The sequence below is a fragment of the Gorilla gorilla genome, chromosome 2, assembly GCF_029281585.2.
Source record: "Gorilla gorilla gorilla isolate KB3781 chromosome 2, NHGRI_mGorGor1-v2.1_pri, whole genome shotgun sequence".
NCBI classification, from domain to species: domain Eukaryota; kingdom Metazoa; phylum Chordata; class Mammalia; order Primates; family Hominidae; genus Gorilla; species Gorilla gorilla.
Genome location: NC_086017.1, coordinates 126,705,195 through 126,725,363, shown reverse-complemented (window position 1 = coordinate 126,725,363; position 20,169 = coordinate 126,705,195). Strand labels below are relative to the sequence as shown.

The window sequence follows — 20,169 nt, the reverse complement described above, 5'->3', positions numbered from 1 at the left end:
TTTGAAATGTTCATTTCAATAAGCCATGAAAAAATAAACTTGCACCATGGTGTCACTTGAAAAATATTAGAAACAATGAGCTCTTTGTATATTTATCAGTATTCATATATTTACCCTGGTACAAGAAAATTCCTAAGTTTTCAAAGAGAGAAGCAAGTAGTTGGTCTTTGTAACTGACTAGATTAATGCACTTGTAAGTGCTCAATCCTAGTTTGCTGCCAGCTTCCCCATGCTGGGGTCTCTGAGGGGCTAATAAATAGCTTGCTGCTTAGTAATTCAGGTTCCAAATAAATTGAGAAGTAAGGAAAAGAGTGGTCAGGGAGACCTAAATGTTCCCATTTTTAGAGATCAAGGTGGCTAGAGATAGTAGCTTAGTGTGGCCGACTTACCTCCCCAGTCATGCATGGCAACCCTGGGGTGGGACAGGCCTGCCCACATGAAAGCAGAAAGGAGAGAGCCCAAATAAGCCTTCTGACATGGAGAAACAGAGGAGAACCTCTGCTACCGGCCAGAAGCTTGGTCCCAAAAGGAAGAAAGGAAAGATATGAGCCAAACAGGCCCAGTTTCTTCTTCTCAAATTTTTCAATCAGAAAAATCATTTATTTCCTTCCCCGGGTCCCAAAGTGGTAGGGGACCAAGGGTAAATAGTCACTATTTGGCAGTTATAACCATGTGGCTCCAGAAACTCACAAACAGTAGTTAAAATTTATTTTACAAATTGGGAAATTGAACAAACAAAATTCATAAGCAAAATTATCTTCAGCCAACATCAATGGGCCAATGTGCTACAGATTATGGAGTCATTGGCAGCTTAAGAACACAATACAGTGAGAAGAAATGAGGACTGGAAACTAATATTTATTGAGTATTCTACTGCTGGTCATCTTACTTCTTTACTTATGAATCTTATCTCAGTGGATGGCATTACCCAGATGCCCAAGCCAGAAATCACAGGGTTACCTTTTCAACACTCCTTCTTTTCCTCACCCTTATGAAATCCATTTCTAGTCTCATCAGTTCTGAAGCCTAATATCTCTCAGCCTTCAAGTGCACTTCCCTGCCTTGGGTTCCAACATTTTTTTATTTTTGAGACAGGGTCTTGCTGTGTTGCCCAGGCTGGAGTGCAGTGGCTCGATCTCGGCTCACTGCAACCTCCATCTCCTGGGTTCAGGCAATTCTTGTGCCGCAGGTTCCCGAGTAGCTGGGACTACAGGTACACACCACCACACCCAGCTAGTTTTTTGTATTTTAGTAGAGATGGGGTTTTGCTATGTTGGCCAGGCTGGTCTCAAACTCCTGACCTCAAGTGATCCACCCACTTGGGCCTCCCAAAGTGCTAGGATTAGAGGCATGAGCCATCATGCCCAGCCCCAACATTTTATAGATAAGGAAATGGAAGCAATGTGACTATTGGCAAAGTATTAAACTCTCAAACGAGGAAGGACAATGAGGAACAGAGCCTGGATTTGAGCTCATGTCTGCCAAATTTTAAATCCAAGCCCAGAACCTCTATTCTGTGTCCCATCCCTTTATTAATATCTCCCCCACAGCACCACTACTACCAACTGTTGCATTATCCTTTGAACTGATGTGCTCTAATGATCTATATAACCAATTTTAGAAGCTAGCTTCTTTTTTAAAAAGGTAAAAAAGAAAAAGGCTCAAACTGGTACAGATGTTTTCCCAGACTACAGCTCTGGTTAAAAGTAGAGTCAAAATCAGACCTCAGATTTCCTCTTCTTGACTGCTAATCCTGGTTCTTAAGCCATGGAATAGATAAACGAGTTATAATTTGGAAAGTTAGCAATTTAAGAGTTAAATTAGTTAAGGGTTTGAACATACACTTGGATCATAATGATGCCAACCACCCATTTGAAAAGAATGAGCAGTTTTAACTAGAATTGGGATAGTTTACAGTTGGAAAGGATGCTATAAATCATTAAAATAGGATTCCGTCATTTTATAGGTAATAAAACCAAGGCCCAGAAAGAAAACGTATGATGAGAAGTCCAAACAGCCAAACTCAAACTAAGTCCCAGGACTCCTAGTTTCCAATCCAGGGTTTGTTTTATGACAGCATCTTCCCATTTAGTGCTTATACGGAAATAAGGCAGTAGGTCTAAAGCAAAACAACAATACCAACAGCAGTACAACAACAAAACCCCATTTAGCACGCCTGTTTACATACAAGTGTTTATTCAAATGTGCTGTAACTCTGACAGTGATTTAAAAATGTCTAAGCTTATGGGAAGATAAAATCAGGAAGGAAATTGCAGACAAATCAGATGCTTTCTCGTACATTCTTTTAAACTCAGAGAACTGCAGTCTTCTATAGGTAGAAAACTTAGGCGATAGTTTTTTAATACAAAAAAAAAATCAGAAACAAGGAATATAGACCAGGTGCTGAAGGGCAGGGTTTAAATGAATTTACCCACTAACGTTCACTTTACTAATTTTCCTAAATGAGCTTTTTCCTCTACAGAGTCTAAACAGAGTGTCTGGGTCTGTTTTCCCCATGTGTACATAGCCAAGTTGCCATTTTCTGGCAAACGACCTTTGGACAGGAAAGGCCTTCTCTCCTTGAAGGCCCATAACCTGCACAAACACAGCATCATCCAGTTCAGGAGCTTGAGTCTATAATCCTAACAAAGTCAAGTGGACATGCAAACACTCTTTCCATCCTCGTATGAATGTTTGAATGAGTCATGGAAAATTAGAGTGTCAAATGTGTTTCCCAGCTGATTTCAAGCCTGTGATACTTTTGTAGGCCCATTCCTGGGCATAAAAATCAAGGGCCCAACTGCCAGAGAGAATAGAAGGCTGATATACCAGTAAGTCTTCTATGCACCAGGATAGACTTTAAACCGTACCCCCACACATAAAAGCTAAATTTACCTGGGTTGTGGTGATAAGGGAACACATAAAATAAAAGAAGGTAGTCACCTAATCCTAGTTTTGTTTGTTTGTTTGTTTCTGAATCCTGCAACAATATCAGACCAAACTTGGGTTGGAAAGGCTTTAGCTGGCTATTATTTTCATCAGACTCCTCAAGGCCATCTCAAACTATAATGACAAGAAGAAAAAGAAAAACGGTCAAATTATATGTTGAGATTCCTAAATCCTTTGGTATCATTGCTTTATTTATAAAAAGAAAAAACTATACAAATATGTATAATCTGTAATTGTAATACCATGACCTATTGGAGGAGGGATAAAGAAATTCTAGATTCCATTTCCATAAAACCCTGCTAAGTGTCTCATTTAAGTAAAGCAAGTCTATGTTTTCATTAATTATCTCTTATTTTTATTTACTTTTTTGGTGATCAACCCCATTAAGCTGATCACATAATTCATACAAATGGAGCTTTAAGATGGCTCCCTTCCTGCCTTTCTCTAATCAGATTGTCCTTCTTCATTCCTTCCTGAATAGAAATTCTAAGCACCCTGACCCTCATGTAAACTTGTGTGCCTGTCCTTCCTACAGATCCTCCCACTATCACAGAATCCAAGAGCAATGAAGCCACCACAGGACGACAAGCTTCACTCAAATGTGAGGCCTCGGCAGTGCCTGCACCTGACTTTGAGTGGTACCGGGATGACACTAGGTATGTGCCAAACCTACCATCCCCCATGACTCCACTGCATGGGCCTGGGGACACCAGAAGCCCCACAACAAAGCCAAAGCCAAGCCAGTTGTAATTATGTAGAACTATATTCTCACACTCTTCCTTTTTAGTATCTCTTATCAAATTCTTTGGGGCCTGTAGCTCTTAAGCTGAAGCCCAAAAGCAGTCAGGTAAAATATAAAAACGGTTCAATGGGTAGCTTTCACCTGCATGTCTTTCTTGCCTATAACAGAAACTCAAACCCATTCCCTAGTTTTCTCTGTTGATGGACATTGATTCTGATAATATAGCATTGCACAGTTAAAATAGGAATTGGGCATGGAACAACAAACTCTAGCTACTTCCTTTCTCTCCTTTTCCTCCAGTGTCAGGTTGGGGAAGGAATTCCTAAGCTAAAATCTTCACCAGTGATCCTTTCTATTCTTCTGTTTTTGAACTCTTAGGATAAATAGTGCCAATGGCCTTGAGATTAAGAGCACGGAGGGCCAGTCTTCCCTGACGGTGACCAACGTCACTGAGGAGCACTACGGCAACTACACCTGTGTGGCTGCCAACAAGCTGGGGGTCACCAATGCCAGCCTAGTCCTTTTCAGTAAGTATGCCAAAGCAGGGCCCAACTTGATGGAATTAAGTTGACTTTTCACATGAAAAACGTGAAAACCATTCCCTTAGCTATTAAAAGTTCACTTAAAAACAAATAAGGATATATGCACTGAAACAAAAATACAGGGTTCTCAACTCCTGTGCATAGCAGAGATTTATAAATGGAACAACTTCTCTCTATAGTCTTTCTTACTTCTGATAACTGCCTTGTTGTTTGTTTTCCTTCGTTTTTGTTTTTTGTTTTTTCCTGGTTAGTTAAATGAAATAATATGCAGAGAACACAAGTCTCTTTGGCAGTGGTCCTTTAAGAAGCAGAGGTGATGTAAAAGCCTGGAAATGGATAATAGTGTTTTTTGTTTTTTGTTTTGAAGGCAGTGATAAGAGTGAATAAGGAAGAAATATTCAGTGAGAATAGATAAGGTGCTGAGAGAAGGGAGAGGCTGGAAAAAGAAAGTATATTTTTAACAACACAAGAGGAAGGGTGGAATAAATGATAAAAAACATAATGTAAAATCTAAAGGAGGAAAAATGGTTGCAGAAAGCTTTCTGTATGACAGTAAGAGACATTACTTTTATGATATATTTTTGGAACAGAGATGGAATAGTAGGAAAGAGGAACATTTCTGAAGACCAGAGAAGATCCTGAAAGTAGAACATGGGGAGAATGGTCATTCTAAAGACACTGATGTTAATAGGAGACCCCATCTTGGAGTCCTGCTCTTTAGCAGCAAGTTAGAGTCAAGTCTCTAACACCCTGCCTTGTTGGGCAGGTGACTATGAGCACAGAAGCAGATGCCCTCTGAGAAACAGAAGGATGCTAAATGGAGTCACAGGAAAATGATAACATTTGGAATAGAGACACATTTGTCAGAATAAGCAAAACAAACCGAAAAGTTAGCCCATGCTGAATCAGAAAGTTCATTTGGACTAAAGAGAAAAGTCCAAAAAAAGTACTGTTATTATTTTGGAATAACAAACCACTAAGTTTTTTTTTTTCTGCACAGATTCTATTGGAAAAACTGGAAATACTATGACCAGAAGAACTGTTTCTATCTTGCTATATTCCATTTAGATGAGCCTTCAAGAAAAAAATATTTTTAGAAAAAAAAATCAATTTAAGTGAGAGTTCTCTTGAAATGTAGTGTTAAAGCCATTCTAAAACTGTTAAGATCCAACTCCATTTATAAAAACAACAACCACAAATGACTCTAACTTCGGCCTTTAGTTTCTCATTTGTAACTCTCATTGACTTCAGTCTGTGACAGTTTGATGAGATACAGTTATACAAATGCTGCCTCCATATGAAGTTTAAAATTCACCACATGTTTACTTGTCTCCAAAGACCAAACATAAGTATTCTTTGCCTCAACTAGAGACACCAATATCCCTAAGATGCTTGAGAATATACTTCTTAAGAAGTGTAGTTACTTGATTCATTTCTAACATTAAGGATTCCATAAATGGCGGCGGGAGAGGGGGGGTGCGGGGGGAACCAGCCTCAACTGGGAATTTAAGATTTACCAAATCTAAGTAGACCTGGTTAAGCAGAACAACATTCACTTAAAAACTTAAAAAGAAGGTTGTATAGAGATTAGTAAAGAGAAGATAGAACAATTGAATGAGTTACAGAAAGCAAGCAATTACATATTTGCATTAAAGTATATTTTCTTTCTATTTAACCTAGACTAAGAACTATGCTAATGATATATTTCAAATAATAAATAAAATATCATCTATAGCCTGAGAGAGAGGAAAAAGAAAGAGGTTAGAAGGATGGAATACTTGAGGGAGGAGGGAAAGTGAGCATAGAGTTGGTCAAAGGTAATGAGATACTGCTCGTGGTCATGGAAGGTAACATCAAGCCCTACAATACCAATGCCCTATAACAGAAGTCCATTTAAAGGACTTAACCCAGAAAAATTGAGAAATGCCAAGGATCTTACAGAGTTTCTGTTTGTATACTGAGAATCAGGGAATGATCAGACAAGTGTATCCTATCACACTGCCCTTTATGATTTAGTAGAAGTCACCCTCCATTATACATTTGAGGATTGTGTGGTGCAGTGATTAATGATGTACTTCCTGGTGGTCCCGCATAGGCACTACCATAGTTGTGTCTTTGGCAGCATGCAGAGGCACCACATGCATCAGCATTTGGTTTAGAATAGATGTCCCACTTTTATGGGAAAGTTAGGAGGTAAAACACTTACTGAAAAAATAGAATATGAAAGATCATTAAGCTTTGAGGTAAAAAGGAACTATTCAAATTGCAGAATATTGGTGAATCTATTGCACTATTTCTTAGATCCAAGGCCTAAGAACAAACATTTTGGGGGAGAAGCTCTCCTTCTGTTGTAGCAGGAATGACACTCCCTCCACCCATCCACCAACCCACCACCAGTTAGTTTTGGGAGGTCTATTGTTACAACCTGCATAGCTAGAACCTTATATTTCACAGAGTTCTAAAAGAAAAGAAAGGAAAAGAGAGGGAGGGAGATAAAAGCAAGGAAAAAAGGAAGGAAGGAAGGAAAGAAGGAAGGAGGGAGGGAGGGAAGGAGGGAAAAAATAACAGTACACGTGTGGGTCAATTGTCTATTACTTACATTCAAATAAATGGGATTAATTGGAAAAGGAAGACACTGTGCAAGTGTCAGCAGAGGTAATTTTCCACAGAACAGAGTCAGGAGGGGAGAAATGCTTGGGGGCAGGTGTCTGTGGCCACAGCCCTGACGGAAGCACTGTGTGGGCAGTGGGGTGCTCTGCTGACCAAGCAAATCCAGAGAAGAACAGGCAGCTCATGAGCCTCTGCCAGCCAGCGGCAGCAGCAGGTAGAGACCCAGAGCCAGAGCCCCTGAAGAGTTGGCGATTATTCATCTTCATTGGTGTGTCAGCGCATTTTCAGCCGTATCCACCACAGTGATGAGCTGACTTTTCACACAGTGTAAACTTGCAGTCACATGCATACATAGACTTCCCCACTCTCTATTCAAATACTGATCTCCAGAGGAGTCAAAATCATGGAATGAGGGTGTAAGAATACATTGTATTCATAGTAAATGTTTCCTGAGCTGGTGGAAGCATTCCTTTCTCATTCATCTAGTTCTCCACACATTCTAGCACTGTGTTTGTCAAAGATCCACACTACCTCAGTCGGTATAACCAAGTAATGCCTTGTATATCTTTTTCTTCATCCTTGGGCTAAGCATTACCTTATATTAAAGTTTTGAATACATTACTCCAATGGCACAATGTATGGCCAAGGATTCAGCTCTCTAGTCTTTCTCAGATAGGGATATGCATGACATAGATGAAAACTTGGACTTCGAGTGATGTCAAGACAAGTTCCACCATCTGCATAAGTAACATAACAGACTGTGTTTCCAGACTGATAACTAAAATTCACCCACAAAGGTGATAAATAGGTTTATCTTGTTTCACGCTCTTGTTGAGTTAGATTTAAAATAACGGACATGGAGGAAGAAAGGGTGATGGGTGATAATTTAAAGGTTGTCACTTCTTATTAAGTGAGTGCAATGTACTCTGCAGTATGTACTATGCTAAATGTTTCAGATACATGATCTGATTTTTAAAAATTATATTTTTGTGTCAGAAACAGGTCTTGCTATGTTGCCCAGGCTGGAGTGCAGTGGCTATTCATAGGCATGATTCCACTGCTGATGAGCATAGGAGTTTTGATCTGCTCCATTTCTGACCTGGGCCAGTTCGACCCTCCTTAGGCAACCTGTTGGTCTCTGACTCCTGGGAGGCCACCATATTAAACTTAGTGCAGACACCCAATCAGCATAGCACACTACAGCCCAGAACTCCTGAGTTAAAGCAATCTTCCCACTTCAGCCTCCTGAGTAGCTAGGACTACAGGCATGCATCACAACAACCGTACTATGTACTTGTGCTTCTCCATTGCATAGAAAAGTTAAGTGACTAGTGCAACTAAGTAAGGCTGAGCTTGAGATTTAAATTCAGGTAGTCTATTTCAAGAGTCTAGGCCCTAAATCAACACATTATCTGCATTTGTGTATGTGGGCATAAATATTAGGAGATATATCTTGTAAGTTAGGAGGTGAGCAGAATCTATTTTTTTTCTCCTTTTTTCACTCAACGAGGCCTTTCCACTGTCTTTATACTGCTCCATCCCTTCCCACCCAAGGGCACTGCTTGTGTTGCCTCCCACTTCCATTTTCATTAACTCCCAGTAGCCTGCTACCACCAGGTTAGTTCGATGATTGGCTTCTCTTTGGCATGTTGACGTTCTCAGTGAATATTCCAGCCTAGTAGTCAGCATTTAGCCTAGTAGTCAGCGTTTGGTCTAGGAGGAGAATAAGGAGGAGAATATTCCCACACATTAAAGAACAATCCCACTGATTGATTACCTTGTACTTTAGAGAAATGTGTGGATTATAAAGGTCTTTTGAGGCTTTTGAGTACAAAAGAATAAAAATGCAAAAAAAAAAAAATCTACACTGGGCTTTGCTGCATCCATGTGTAGGAGGTGTTTTTAATTTTCTTTTTAAACTTTAAAATATCATTAAGTTGTAAAGCCATAGTTGACTAAATTTCAAGTGCTACCTGAGTAATCCAGCACTAGAGGGAGTCTTTATAATGAGGGCCTCCCCATTTTCTTTAAAAAGCATTTTATTATCGGAAAGGCTTGCTGTTTAAGCATACAGCACTTGATGATGCTAGTCAAGACTTGGCAAAGCCTAGGCCAAGCACAGTGGCTGAAGCCTGTAATGAGCTCAGGAGTTCGAGACCAGCCTGGGCAACATGGCAAAAACCCATCTCTACCAAAAATACAAAGAATTACCCAGGTATGGTGGCGTGCACCCATGGTCCCACCTACTCAGGAGGCTGAAGTGGGAGGACTGCTTGAGCCTGGGAGGCAGAAGGCAGTGAGCCAAGATCAGGCCACTGCACTCTAACCTGGGTCACAGAATGAAGACTTGGCAAAGCCTTTTAACCAGCTACTTTTAGATGCCACACAATAAAACGGCTTAAGCTGCTATCTACCCACATGTAGTTTGAAGCACTAGATGCAAACTCCTTAAATGGGCTCTGTGGATACATCTCCCCTCCCCTCGCCCACCCACTTAGCAGGTAAGAAACCAAAGCTGAGAGTTAAGAGACCTTGCTAAGAGCCACAGCATATATAGGGCCAACCTTATAGTTCTGTTCCCAAAATCTCCCAATCAGCTGCTAAGTGTGTTTTCCTCCTCAAGTAGCAGCTGCCAAAGGAGAAGTGCATAGCACCAAGGGTTCTGCCCTCCCTTAGTTTGAAAATCAAAAGTTGGAAAGTTTCTTTTTCCTTATAAGTGGTATTTACTTCACTTTACACTCTTACAAGATCCTGCAAACCCTAGCATGAAGTGTAAAACAGCAGCAGAATAATGCTCAAAGAATAAGAATAAAAACTGGGATGGAGAGGCATCTAAGGAAAGATATGTGAATAGGATGGAATTAAGAGAATGAGAAAAACTAATGGGGCGTGATAGGCCTAAGACGATGATAACAGGGTGGAGCTAAGATGGTAATAACAAGCTGAGAAGCAGTTGAAAGGCACTGAAAGGAGGGTGGGTGAGATGGTTTAGCAATATAAATGGTCATGTGGAAATAAGGGCAGAGTGCATTTACCCAGCTGTGAACAGCATGATGAGAAAATATTAAGCTGAGTCATTTAAACAGTCTAATAATAATAGTAATAATAAAAATAAAATTCAGTAGAAAGATTATAATATGGGACAGTGGTCTCTAACTGCTACATAAATGCTAAAAGCAGTTTAGCTATTTATTTTCAAAGCTAGAAACTTAATACCAAATAACCAGTGGAGGCTTAAGCCATTTTTCTACTTGACACTTGTGTAACTAACACACAATTGTTCACTGGGCTGCTGTTGACCTGCTCCATCTTAATGGACTTAGGAAACTTTCATATTTAAGTGACAACTTCAGCCAAGCTGGAGAAAAGCTGACTCTGCAAGGAGACTGAGTTTTCTCAGTGTCCAGATGTATCCAGTGCCCAAAGTCCAGGTAAAATCTACTCTTTTTAAGCATAAGGCACAAGATGGTAGGCTATCAGATTTGAATATGCACATATGCCTTTCTCATTGTGGTTTTGATTTTTGTTGATTTTAATTTCTCATTGGTCTTTATTTAATCAAGCTGCTAGGAGAAACATAGAAAAGTGTGTGCTAATTATGTTACACTATCATATAATTTGGGAGTTAGCAAATAATACATCCTATCCCTACTATTCCATTCTATATTTCTGAAAAAGCCCCAGAAGAGAATTTAAGCTTAGGTCTTTCATGAGATAAATGAAGGCCACCTTAAATTCTGAACTCTGTCAGTACATTCTATTTATGGTCAGTAGCTTATGTGTGGGACTGTCAGATACTTTTAAGCTAAGACCTCAGTGTTCAAAAGAAAAGTACTTCTTATTATACTCAACAGGATGTATCACCAAGCAAATTTGATGGGTTGATCAAATTTCGGGTGAGAATGTATTATAAAAAGAGGGGGAATTAAGGAATAGACTAAAAATAAAATTATAACATGCTAAGAATTTATTACCTTGACGTTACTCCTATACTGGTATCAGTAATGTAAAGTAAAAACCTAAGGGAAAAGTTGAGCTAGTATTGTCCACAGTAAATTTTTCAAATGCTTGGCTAAAGCTGATGTGAACTAGACGGCTTAGAGAGAGGAAAGAAGTCTGTAGCTGACACACGTTCATCTGTCATGAGCTAAAGAGACGAGAACCAAGACCAAGATGTATCACCTGAATTTGATCACGATTATAAACACCCTCAACTTCAACTCTCTAAAAGATCTAAAATCTTGGTGGTGGGTTTTTTCCAGTAGGATTCTGTATGTAGGGTTATCACAATCTGATGTTGTCCTCCTATACTAGCTAAACTTTTTAAAGGCTCTGCATTTTTAATTTTGTTAATAAATTTCTTTGATAGTTTAATGTTAATAGGAAGTACAGACAAATGTTTTATGAGAGATATGATCCTGTAAGCATGGAAATTCATCTGTTGTATAATTGTTTGAATAACTAAACATGAGAAAGATACATATATATAATATTTAAAATCTCCATGATGATTACTATTTTTTCCCCTTTAGAACGTGTTTTACCCACAATCCCCCACCCCATTCAAGGTCAGTATGATTTTTATCACTGTAGCTCTCTTCCTGGGTCATTCTCCATCATCTTTAACATGCAAAACACACAAAGGGGGGAAAACACATTCAAAAAATTCACATACAATATAAATCATTTTTTTCCCTTAAACCTTTTTTAAAAAGCCAATTAGTTGCTTCCAACACCAGTTGAATAGGCATGGAACAAGACTATCATCTGACTCATCTTCAAATTGGTCAGTAGCTGTGAAGGCAATACTAAACTCAGCAAGCAATTTTTTTCTACAGTCAATATTTATTACAAGGAACTAGGAACTCACATATTTGGGACACAGCCAGTTAAATTCTCTAGCCACAAAAATACCAATTCTCTGACTGACTACCCTCACAGTTGGAAGTTTATACAGTCTGAATCTGAAGTCATTGGTATTACTTATAAAAATTAATGTATATATTGCTAAAGGTTAATCAACTCAACCGGATTGTAACAAAGATGTTATTTTTTCTTAAAATCTTGGCCAATTCATGGGTTTTTTTTCTTTCCTTTTAAATGTACCTTAGAAAACATAAATGAAAAAACAAGATAATCATTCAGAATTCCTTTTCATAAACTTTCTGTGCACTCAAATTAAATTTTGCCTCCTACATCGTATTTAGACGCAAGGTGTAGCCACAACTTTCTAGCTTAAGGCTATTTAAAGGGAAATTGGCAAATAAAATTAAAACAATATAAAAAATCTGAAATGAAACCAACCTACCAATGAAATTAAATTCCAGAAAAGTGATTTGCAAATAGCAGTCAAAGACCTGAGAAAAAAATGGAAACTAGGCCATGCGGGACCTGGCGTGGAAAAAATAAATCCAATTAAGCAAGATTATCATACACACCATAAAGGCAATGTGCTCAGAATTAAAGGTAGAAAGCTGCTGTTTTATAAGTTTGAAGATGAATCATGTTTCATTAACATTTGTCCAAACTATAAATTCTTGCAAAGTTGTGTGTAGATATTCAGTGTCAATAATGCAATGTTTTGCATGTATATGCATTCACATATGCAAATATATTTTAATTATTTTCGAACTAAGGATTGCAAGGTTTCAAGGATCAACTAGACAGTTTAATAAGAGTTCTTATCAAATTTTAAAAAGAGGACAAACTATTTTTAGTATGAAAGCTTAGAAGAACTCTGTTGAATAGAAAAAAAAAAAAACTTCCCTAAAACAATGAAATCTGTTTCTAATCCCAGCCACTAAAAATAAGACTGTTAAAATGTGCCTGTTTTTTAGACTTGACATGATACCTACTGTTCATGGAAAATATCCCATTTTGAATTCCTGACATGCCACAATTATTTTAACACATTTATGTTCTAGTGTTGCTGCAGAGATTGACATCACTTTATCATGTTGCCGTCTTGCAAAAATATTGATATGAAAAACACACACATATGCATTTGTACCATTGGATAGCATTTTCAAAGAGGTCATGCGCCATCCGAGATGAGCTTTGTACATTATCACTGTGACTCTAGGTATCCTTTGTGAGAGCAGTTCTGCAGCCACCAACTCAAATATTTATCTGATCATGCATTATGATATACGTAACTTTCAACAAAGTGAAGCCAGACACCGTTCACAAAAGACAGCTGTCGGATACTGAAAAACAGTCTGGACTAGGGATGGAACACGAGGGATTTTGTTGAACTTCATATTTCCCACAAACTGAACTGTTGATTGGAGAATGACCCTAGTTTGATTTTACATTGTAGGTAGACTGTAGTTAGCTTTCTTAGATCCAATAGTTTTTAGAGAATATAGTTTATCTTATACTAATACTTTGGTCTTCGGCTAGTGGAAATTGAAAAGCTGTTCATTAAGACGGATGGCTGGCGTGAGAGTTTGCTATACAAAGATAGTCCCCTCTTAAGTTTTCTGTTCTTTACAAGGACTTTAACTTCTTAGGGATTGAATCACTTTTCTTCTCCTCTTTCCAATCGAGGTTAATCCAAGCGAAATGCAGCTTCCCATTGAAAGAAATACTAACAATAGGATGCTTAAGCATTTTTATGGTGCCAGTTAAGTACCCAAATATCTATGAGAAGCATGCCTCACTGTGGTCATAGCTGTAATGCAAGGTATCTTCATTTAATTGAATATCATATATTGTCACCATCTTTATGAACTCTTAAATTTCATTCCTAAAATATCAATTGTCTCTTAGAGATTGGTTGATGTAAAATGGCCTAAAAATTTTAAGGCAATTAATTTTGTTAAGGTGTTTTGAAAGTGGGTGTTTCAAAAGTTACAAAGATTTTTTCTGCCTTCCCATTATAAAAAGGAAAACTTTCTTTCCTAATTTCCAACCTCACAAAGATGTATGTTTCATTTCAGCTGCTTTATTATTAATATCTCTCATTGGAGTATCTTCCCTCCTATCCCCACTCTACATGGCTCATCAAGATGACTGGGGATGCACAGCAGAGTCGCAGCAGGAATGCAGTCCTAAACCCCTTCAAGCTGTGATTAAACAAAAACAAGCCTCAATAAATCAAATGCATTTCCCTTGGGTTTCCTTCATCATATTGCTTGATTTTCTGCAGTGATAATAATAATACTGGAATTCCACCAACGGGTAATTTATATTGGCTGTGTCCAATCAGAAATTTTCAAATGTCCTTCCCCCATCTGCCAAAAACAAAACAAAATATAAAACCAGCTTGCTTTCCTGCTCCTTAGTTTAAAAGATACAAATAAAATAGTGTTCTATCCTTGATCTGTTTCTGATAGGTGTTTTCTTCCATTAATTTTAATTTAGGTTTATTTATTCCGAAGTGAGTCCTGAATTGCATAAATTTGCATAAATACCTCCTACTATATTGCTGCAGAAAATCCACTGAATTGCAAAATGAGGAAAGAGTCAGCTCTCAATGTCTGGGGGAACTTTTCTCACTTTGTGAGGCTGACATTGTTTCCTGAGGTTTCTGGGTACTGAGCAATGATAACATTTCTCCCCATCAGTTTACTTGTGCCTAGCTCTTCTTCATAATGGAAGTGTACCCAGAGACATTCTCACATTGAGGACCGTAGGTTCAGAATGAAGTGTTGAAACCAGCCTCAGAAAATTAAAAAGAAGTGAAACAAGGGGCAAAGACAAGGGCAAAAACAACCGTTTTGTTTATGTAACTCTCAAGCGAAAAATTCCCTTGAGCGTGGGGCTCTCTGGACTCAATCAGCCCATCCCTTTCTGATCACTGCCACTTTGAAACAAAACAAAACAAATCCTGGAATGTGTCTCACTTGTTTGCCTCCCATCTGATTATTTATCCCAAGTGAACAGCCTTTCCATTCACTAACCCCGTGTGGCAAGTGGGTTTGGGAAATGTTGAGATTATCTTCCAGGTTCAGGCATGGCACCAGGTTTGTTCACAGCTGCTTGCCATTCCATCCCTGTTTTTCCATTGATAAAATGCATTGCACATGGCTGGGTTTGCATGATTAATACAGCTGTCCAAAGCTTTTTCAGAAAACAAAACAAACCCCCACTCCCAAAATTAAAGTTTAGAAAGAAATTAAAATCCAAACCACAAACAAGCGAGGCTTGCAGAAATCTGAAGTCATCCTGGCATGTTTTCTCCCTGAGGAGACTGATGTTCCTACAGGCAGGCCTGGCATCAGAACAGCCATATCCTATCTACAGTTAGAGGAGTGGGCGTACCCGCCCTCACCTGGCATTCCCAGTAATACATTCTTGAAATCAAATTCCAAAAGGATGAGAGGTAAAATGGGAGAAAAATTTTGAACATATCCCATGCTGTGAAGATCACTGAATAATTTCCAGTTTCATTTATTTTCTGTAGAATACCATCCTTAGTATTAAAAAGAAAAAGCTTATTTTCAGCTCCTTAATACAACAGTATTTTGCTTTGTTTAATAATGGTAATAATATTAATAATAACAACAGCTAACATACATAACGGCCTTCTCATGTACCATTAGAGTTTAAAGGGCTTTTGCCTGTATTAACTCAACTCCCAAAACCCTAAGAAAGAAACGTGCACCTTTCTCCCACACTTTTTAATGATCAAAGGACACCTACATTTCAACCTACCCCTTATTGCACCCAGGCACATATACGAATCTATAGTATATTAATAATCACCCTTGTGTATACATTCATGTTCATTAGATATGCATCTTTCCACTGAATTTTAAATGTTCATCTAATTTGTTTTATGTATTACAATGCTTATAACACTCAGTTACTTTAACGTCTGTACATTTTTACAAAATCTATTTTCAAATATGCTTAGCACAGTGAGATGTATGCCCAACTCACACAGATTTATATGAAAGTATTCATTTTTTAAAAACATGAGCAGAGCTATCTGGCATCGGTACATCTAATTTCACACACTTATTCAGGCTGATTTACATATACACCTCTATTAATCATGGATAATTACTTGCATTGTTCCTGTAATTCAGTTTTTCCAACTGTGAAATGGGAAAGAAATTATATTTTTCATGTCTACAAGCTCAAAGTGGTATTTTAAATAATATACAAAAGAGAGCTTCAAGTTCCTAGAAAGAAGGCATATTGAATTTAAAATAATCATATTCAGATATACATGTGTCTTATAATTTTTAAAAGCACTGATATTTGCAGGTATACTCATATCATGTTGCATGGACATCAGCTAGATATAAGTTCAATGTATTCTTATTATATTTTGATGTATTATGGATTCTAAAGATTTCTGAAATCCCCACACTGCTGAAGTTTTAATGTAGAAGCATCCTAAGGCCAAATAAAAAATATTTTTCATTATTTTCTTACCAATATCATAATATTACATTTAAGAAGAGCTGCAAAATTGCACAGTTCCTGGTTGTGTGGCACACACATATACACTCACACACTTTCAGCGGATGCCCTTCATACACACTACCACATGACTGCCAACCCATCAGCCTAAAGGACCTGCCCTTTTTGCTGGTCAAGGGTATAAAGTATGTCCTAGGAAGGATTTCCCTTTTTAAATATGTCTCTCCTTCCCACTGGTTAGCAGAAACAAGGACTTTGTTTCTACGAATAGAATTTAGGCAGACATGTCAGCACCAATTTACAACAAAATGATTGGCTCTGATTAATACACATGAAAATTATTGAGTTGACCTTCATACCTAATTCCCTGACTCCTTTATGGGAACAATAGTCTGATTTCCTTCTGATTTTCTTTAGTGGTTAGAGACTCAAGCGGGATAATTGTACCAATATTTCATGTGGAATCAATGGTTCACTCATCAATCCAATGATTTTGACACAGTGTAATAGGGAGGTTTTCTCCCCATTTCTATGTCTTATCTCCCCCACCTCTTTACTCTTCCTTCTACTCTGTTTCCTAAACTGTTGTTCTCTCCCCTGCTAAAAGTTGCTAGCAAGAATAAATCCAAAATTTATTCACACCATTATTTAAATGTTCAACAAGGGCTTGGAAGTGTTATTTCTCTCAAAATTTACATTTAGCTTCAAGCTAAATGACTGAAAATCCTACAGAGTCAATTTAAAGATAGGAGAATGTTTAGTCCTAGAACTCCTTTCTAATGCCTCTTCCTGCTTTTCGAATCTGGATCTGCCTGCACCGGTCAGCCTTTCCTGGTGAGCTCCCTGTCCTTAATGCCTTGCCGTACTATTTAGATGTCTAGAGCCAGCAGGGATTTGAAAATGAATATTTTTTTTACAAAAATCCAAGCTTCCACTAAATTTTAATTTGATAGAAATATTGCTCTTCTATGAGCTTTATAGAAAAAAAAATTTTCAAAGTAACAGTTACATTTGGGGATTAGGTTTAAGTAATTGGCAGTCTTGTCTTTTTAATTAAAAGGAATAAAGCTGCCTAAGAGGAGCTCAATGAAATTTTGCAGCAGAAAATGTTGGCACGCTGCCCCAAAGGGTGAGAAGACCAGGATCTTGATGGACAGAAAACTGACACAGGCTCCTCTGGTCTTTAGAGTGCATGGCAGCACTGCTTGCTCTCGAGTCTGCCTCATGTGCCAGTTAACATGGGCATAGCAGTCGACTGTGAGAAACATTGTTGTGTTTAGACAGGAAGGAAGTCCTTCCTTTGGAAACTTAGTTCTGGGTTCAGAGACTGTATGGAGTGAGAGTCCTTTTTAAAAAGTGGTAGTACATAGAGGAAACAAATAAACAAACAAACAAAAAACAACAGCAAAAAAACCTCTCCCAAGTATTAAATCATCGAGATAGTCCCAGCCCCTGACAAATGTCTTATGATAACCCAAAAACTGTGAACCTTAATTTTAACCTGTTCCTTGGCTCCTTTCTCTACATTTTCCACCATATTTACCAGGCATTACGTATGCATGTTCTCTTTGACATCTCTCAGACAAAACCAAAGAAAAGGTTTTGATAGTATTGACATTCACTTCTAAACACTGGTTACTAGCCATGCAAGCACCACCAAGCCCTTATCCCACCTATCTGGAGAAAGCATTGACTTCTGAAGAGGTAAGATACAAATTAAGCTTAGTTAACAATTTCCCTTATACAGTCATTGCAGCCTCATGATATTCTTTCATCATCACAAGTTATTTGTAGGTATTAAACTAAACAAGCACCTTGATGGGGAAAAAATCAGTATGAGAGATCCCACCTTACACCCCCCCTTGTATACTGCTGTGAAGAAACACACCTGCCAAGTAAGAACACAGCATGGCATAATGAGTTTGGAATTCCAATTTAAGGTGTTCCTATGTACTGAGATGTATGATGGGAGTAGGCAGACTACTCACTAGGACTCCACGGAGAATGTCAGCTTATATCCACCACAGATCAGTGGTGAAGAGACCTTACAAGTCATTTATCATGCTTCCTAATTGGACCCTGGGGAGCCAAGCACTGCCATAGTTTACTCTATAGTTTCGCTTATCACTGTGCTGATTGTAAAAGAAAATGCTTCCCACATCTCTGTAACACATACCTATGATTAGCACCCAGACATTACCACTAACATAGTCTCTTTACTATCAATCACAGCTAATAGTTCATTGTACTTTTTATCTGCCCCATAGTCACAATAAAGATTCTGACTTAAGCACCCACCTTCTAAACCTCGGAATCTCAGTATGACCTTTTTAACTGCCTAAAAAGCCTAAAAAGACGTTTGGGGGCAATAGTAGCATCCTGTAGAAAAAAAAAAAAAAAAGCAGTAGAAAGTAACCGTGCCTTGGCCAAGTGTCCATTCTGTTTACCATCCCATGCTCCTTAGCTCACACAGCAGCAAGCATTCCCAGCCATGTTTTATGTTGGAAACTTGCTTGGCCATCCTACAGTGGTTTTTCAACTATACGTGTGGGTTTTGTATGAGTTGGAAGCTGGGGATGTTTGGAGAGCAGAAATAGCTAGAAACAAAACAAAGCAAACGAAATGAAACCAAGCAGTAACTTGCACTTCTCTGTTGAATTGCAAGCTAGAGTAACTTGGGAAATTTGTTTTATTTTTCTCCCTTGAAGTTCCAGAACACAGGTAAGTTTATCGCTGACAGCTGTTAAGTGCAGCAGTGCTTTAAAAAAAAAAAAAAAAAAAAAAAGACGGAATGATCCCATAAATAGTATGATTTTTTTTCTGTATTTAGATGTACTCTCCACTTGCTCTTGCCTTTGCTTTGTAGAGTTTCTTTTAGAGGTCATGTTTTCTTTTCATTATGATTTCTAATCATTAGGAACACAAGAAAGAGGCTTCATTCTTGATAGGCAGTTAAAAACTCATTTTTTGGCACAGGTTAAGTTAATTTGACATGCACAATATCTTGATGACACCATTCATTTACTCAAAGAAATATCTTAGTATTTGCTCTGAGCCGGGTTTTGGGGATGACAAAGGAGAATGAAGCAGGTACAGCCTCTGCACTAAGAGGGTTTACAGACCAAATGGAGAAGTGCTTAATGAACTAAGCAACCACAGTAAACTTTAAGTCCATGTGAGGATAACTGTTAGGTGTTTGGGGAGAACAAACCAGGGCACATTAGCTAGTCTGGGCTGATGGGGGAAGACTTCCAGGTGAAAGTGAAGTTTAAAAGACAGAAACAGGCCAGGCATGGTGGCTTATGCCTGTAATCCCTGCACTTTGGGAGGCTGAATCACAAGTTCAGGAGATCGAGACCATCCTGGCTAACACGGTGAAACCCCGTCTCTACTAAAAAATACAAAAAATTAGCCGGGCATGGTGGCGGGTGCCTGTAGTCCCAGCTACTCAGGAGGCTGAGGCAAGAGAATGATGTGAACCCAGGAGGCAGAGCTTGCAGTGAGCCGAGATTGCGCCACTGCACTCCAGCCTGGGCGACAGATCGAGACTCTGTCTCAAATTAAAAAAAATAAATAAAATAAAAATAAAAAAAAAGAAAGAGAAGAAGCAGGGGAAGAGAACGACAACCCACTACCTGCAAAGGTCTAGAATCCAGAAAGAACTTAACTCACAGGGAACCACTATAAAGCCTAATAAATTTTTTAAATCTAGAAAAATAATATTTTTTACGTAAGAGTTTATCCTGTCTTGCATCTGGCCTGATTACAAAAAGAAATAAACATGATAAACCAGTGGAGTTAAAGGTGAGGAATTTCTATAATTTACAACAATGTATGTACATTTCAGAATAGCTAGAATACTTCAAAGATTTCTATATTTCTAGCATAAAGAAAATATAAATATTTAATGTGATGGATATCCCATTTACCCTCATTTGATCTTTATACCTT

At 38.2% G+C, this 20,169-nt stretch overlaps 1 protein-coding gene across 2 annotated transcripts in view; it reads left to right on the top strand.

Annotated features, from left to right (window-relative positions):
- Positions 1-20,169, top strand: part of LSAMP (limbic system associated membrane protein) — a 636,464-nt gene that overhangs the window by 592,898 nt on the left and 23,397 nt on the right. Inside the window, exons 5-7 of one of the 2 annotated variants that reach the window (XM_004036099.5) lie at positions 3,485-3,605; positions 4,070-4,218; positions 11,376-11,411. In XM_004036099.5, the coding sequence (XP_004036147.1) occupies positions 3,485-3,605; positions 4,070-4,218; positions 11,376-11,411 (306 nt within the window). The remainder of the gene's footprint in view (positions 1-3,484; positions 3,606-4,069; positions 4,219-11,375; positions 11,412-20,169) is intronic. The other variant, XM_004036098.5, reaches the window with a different exon arrangement.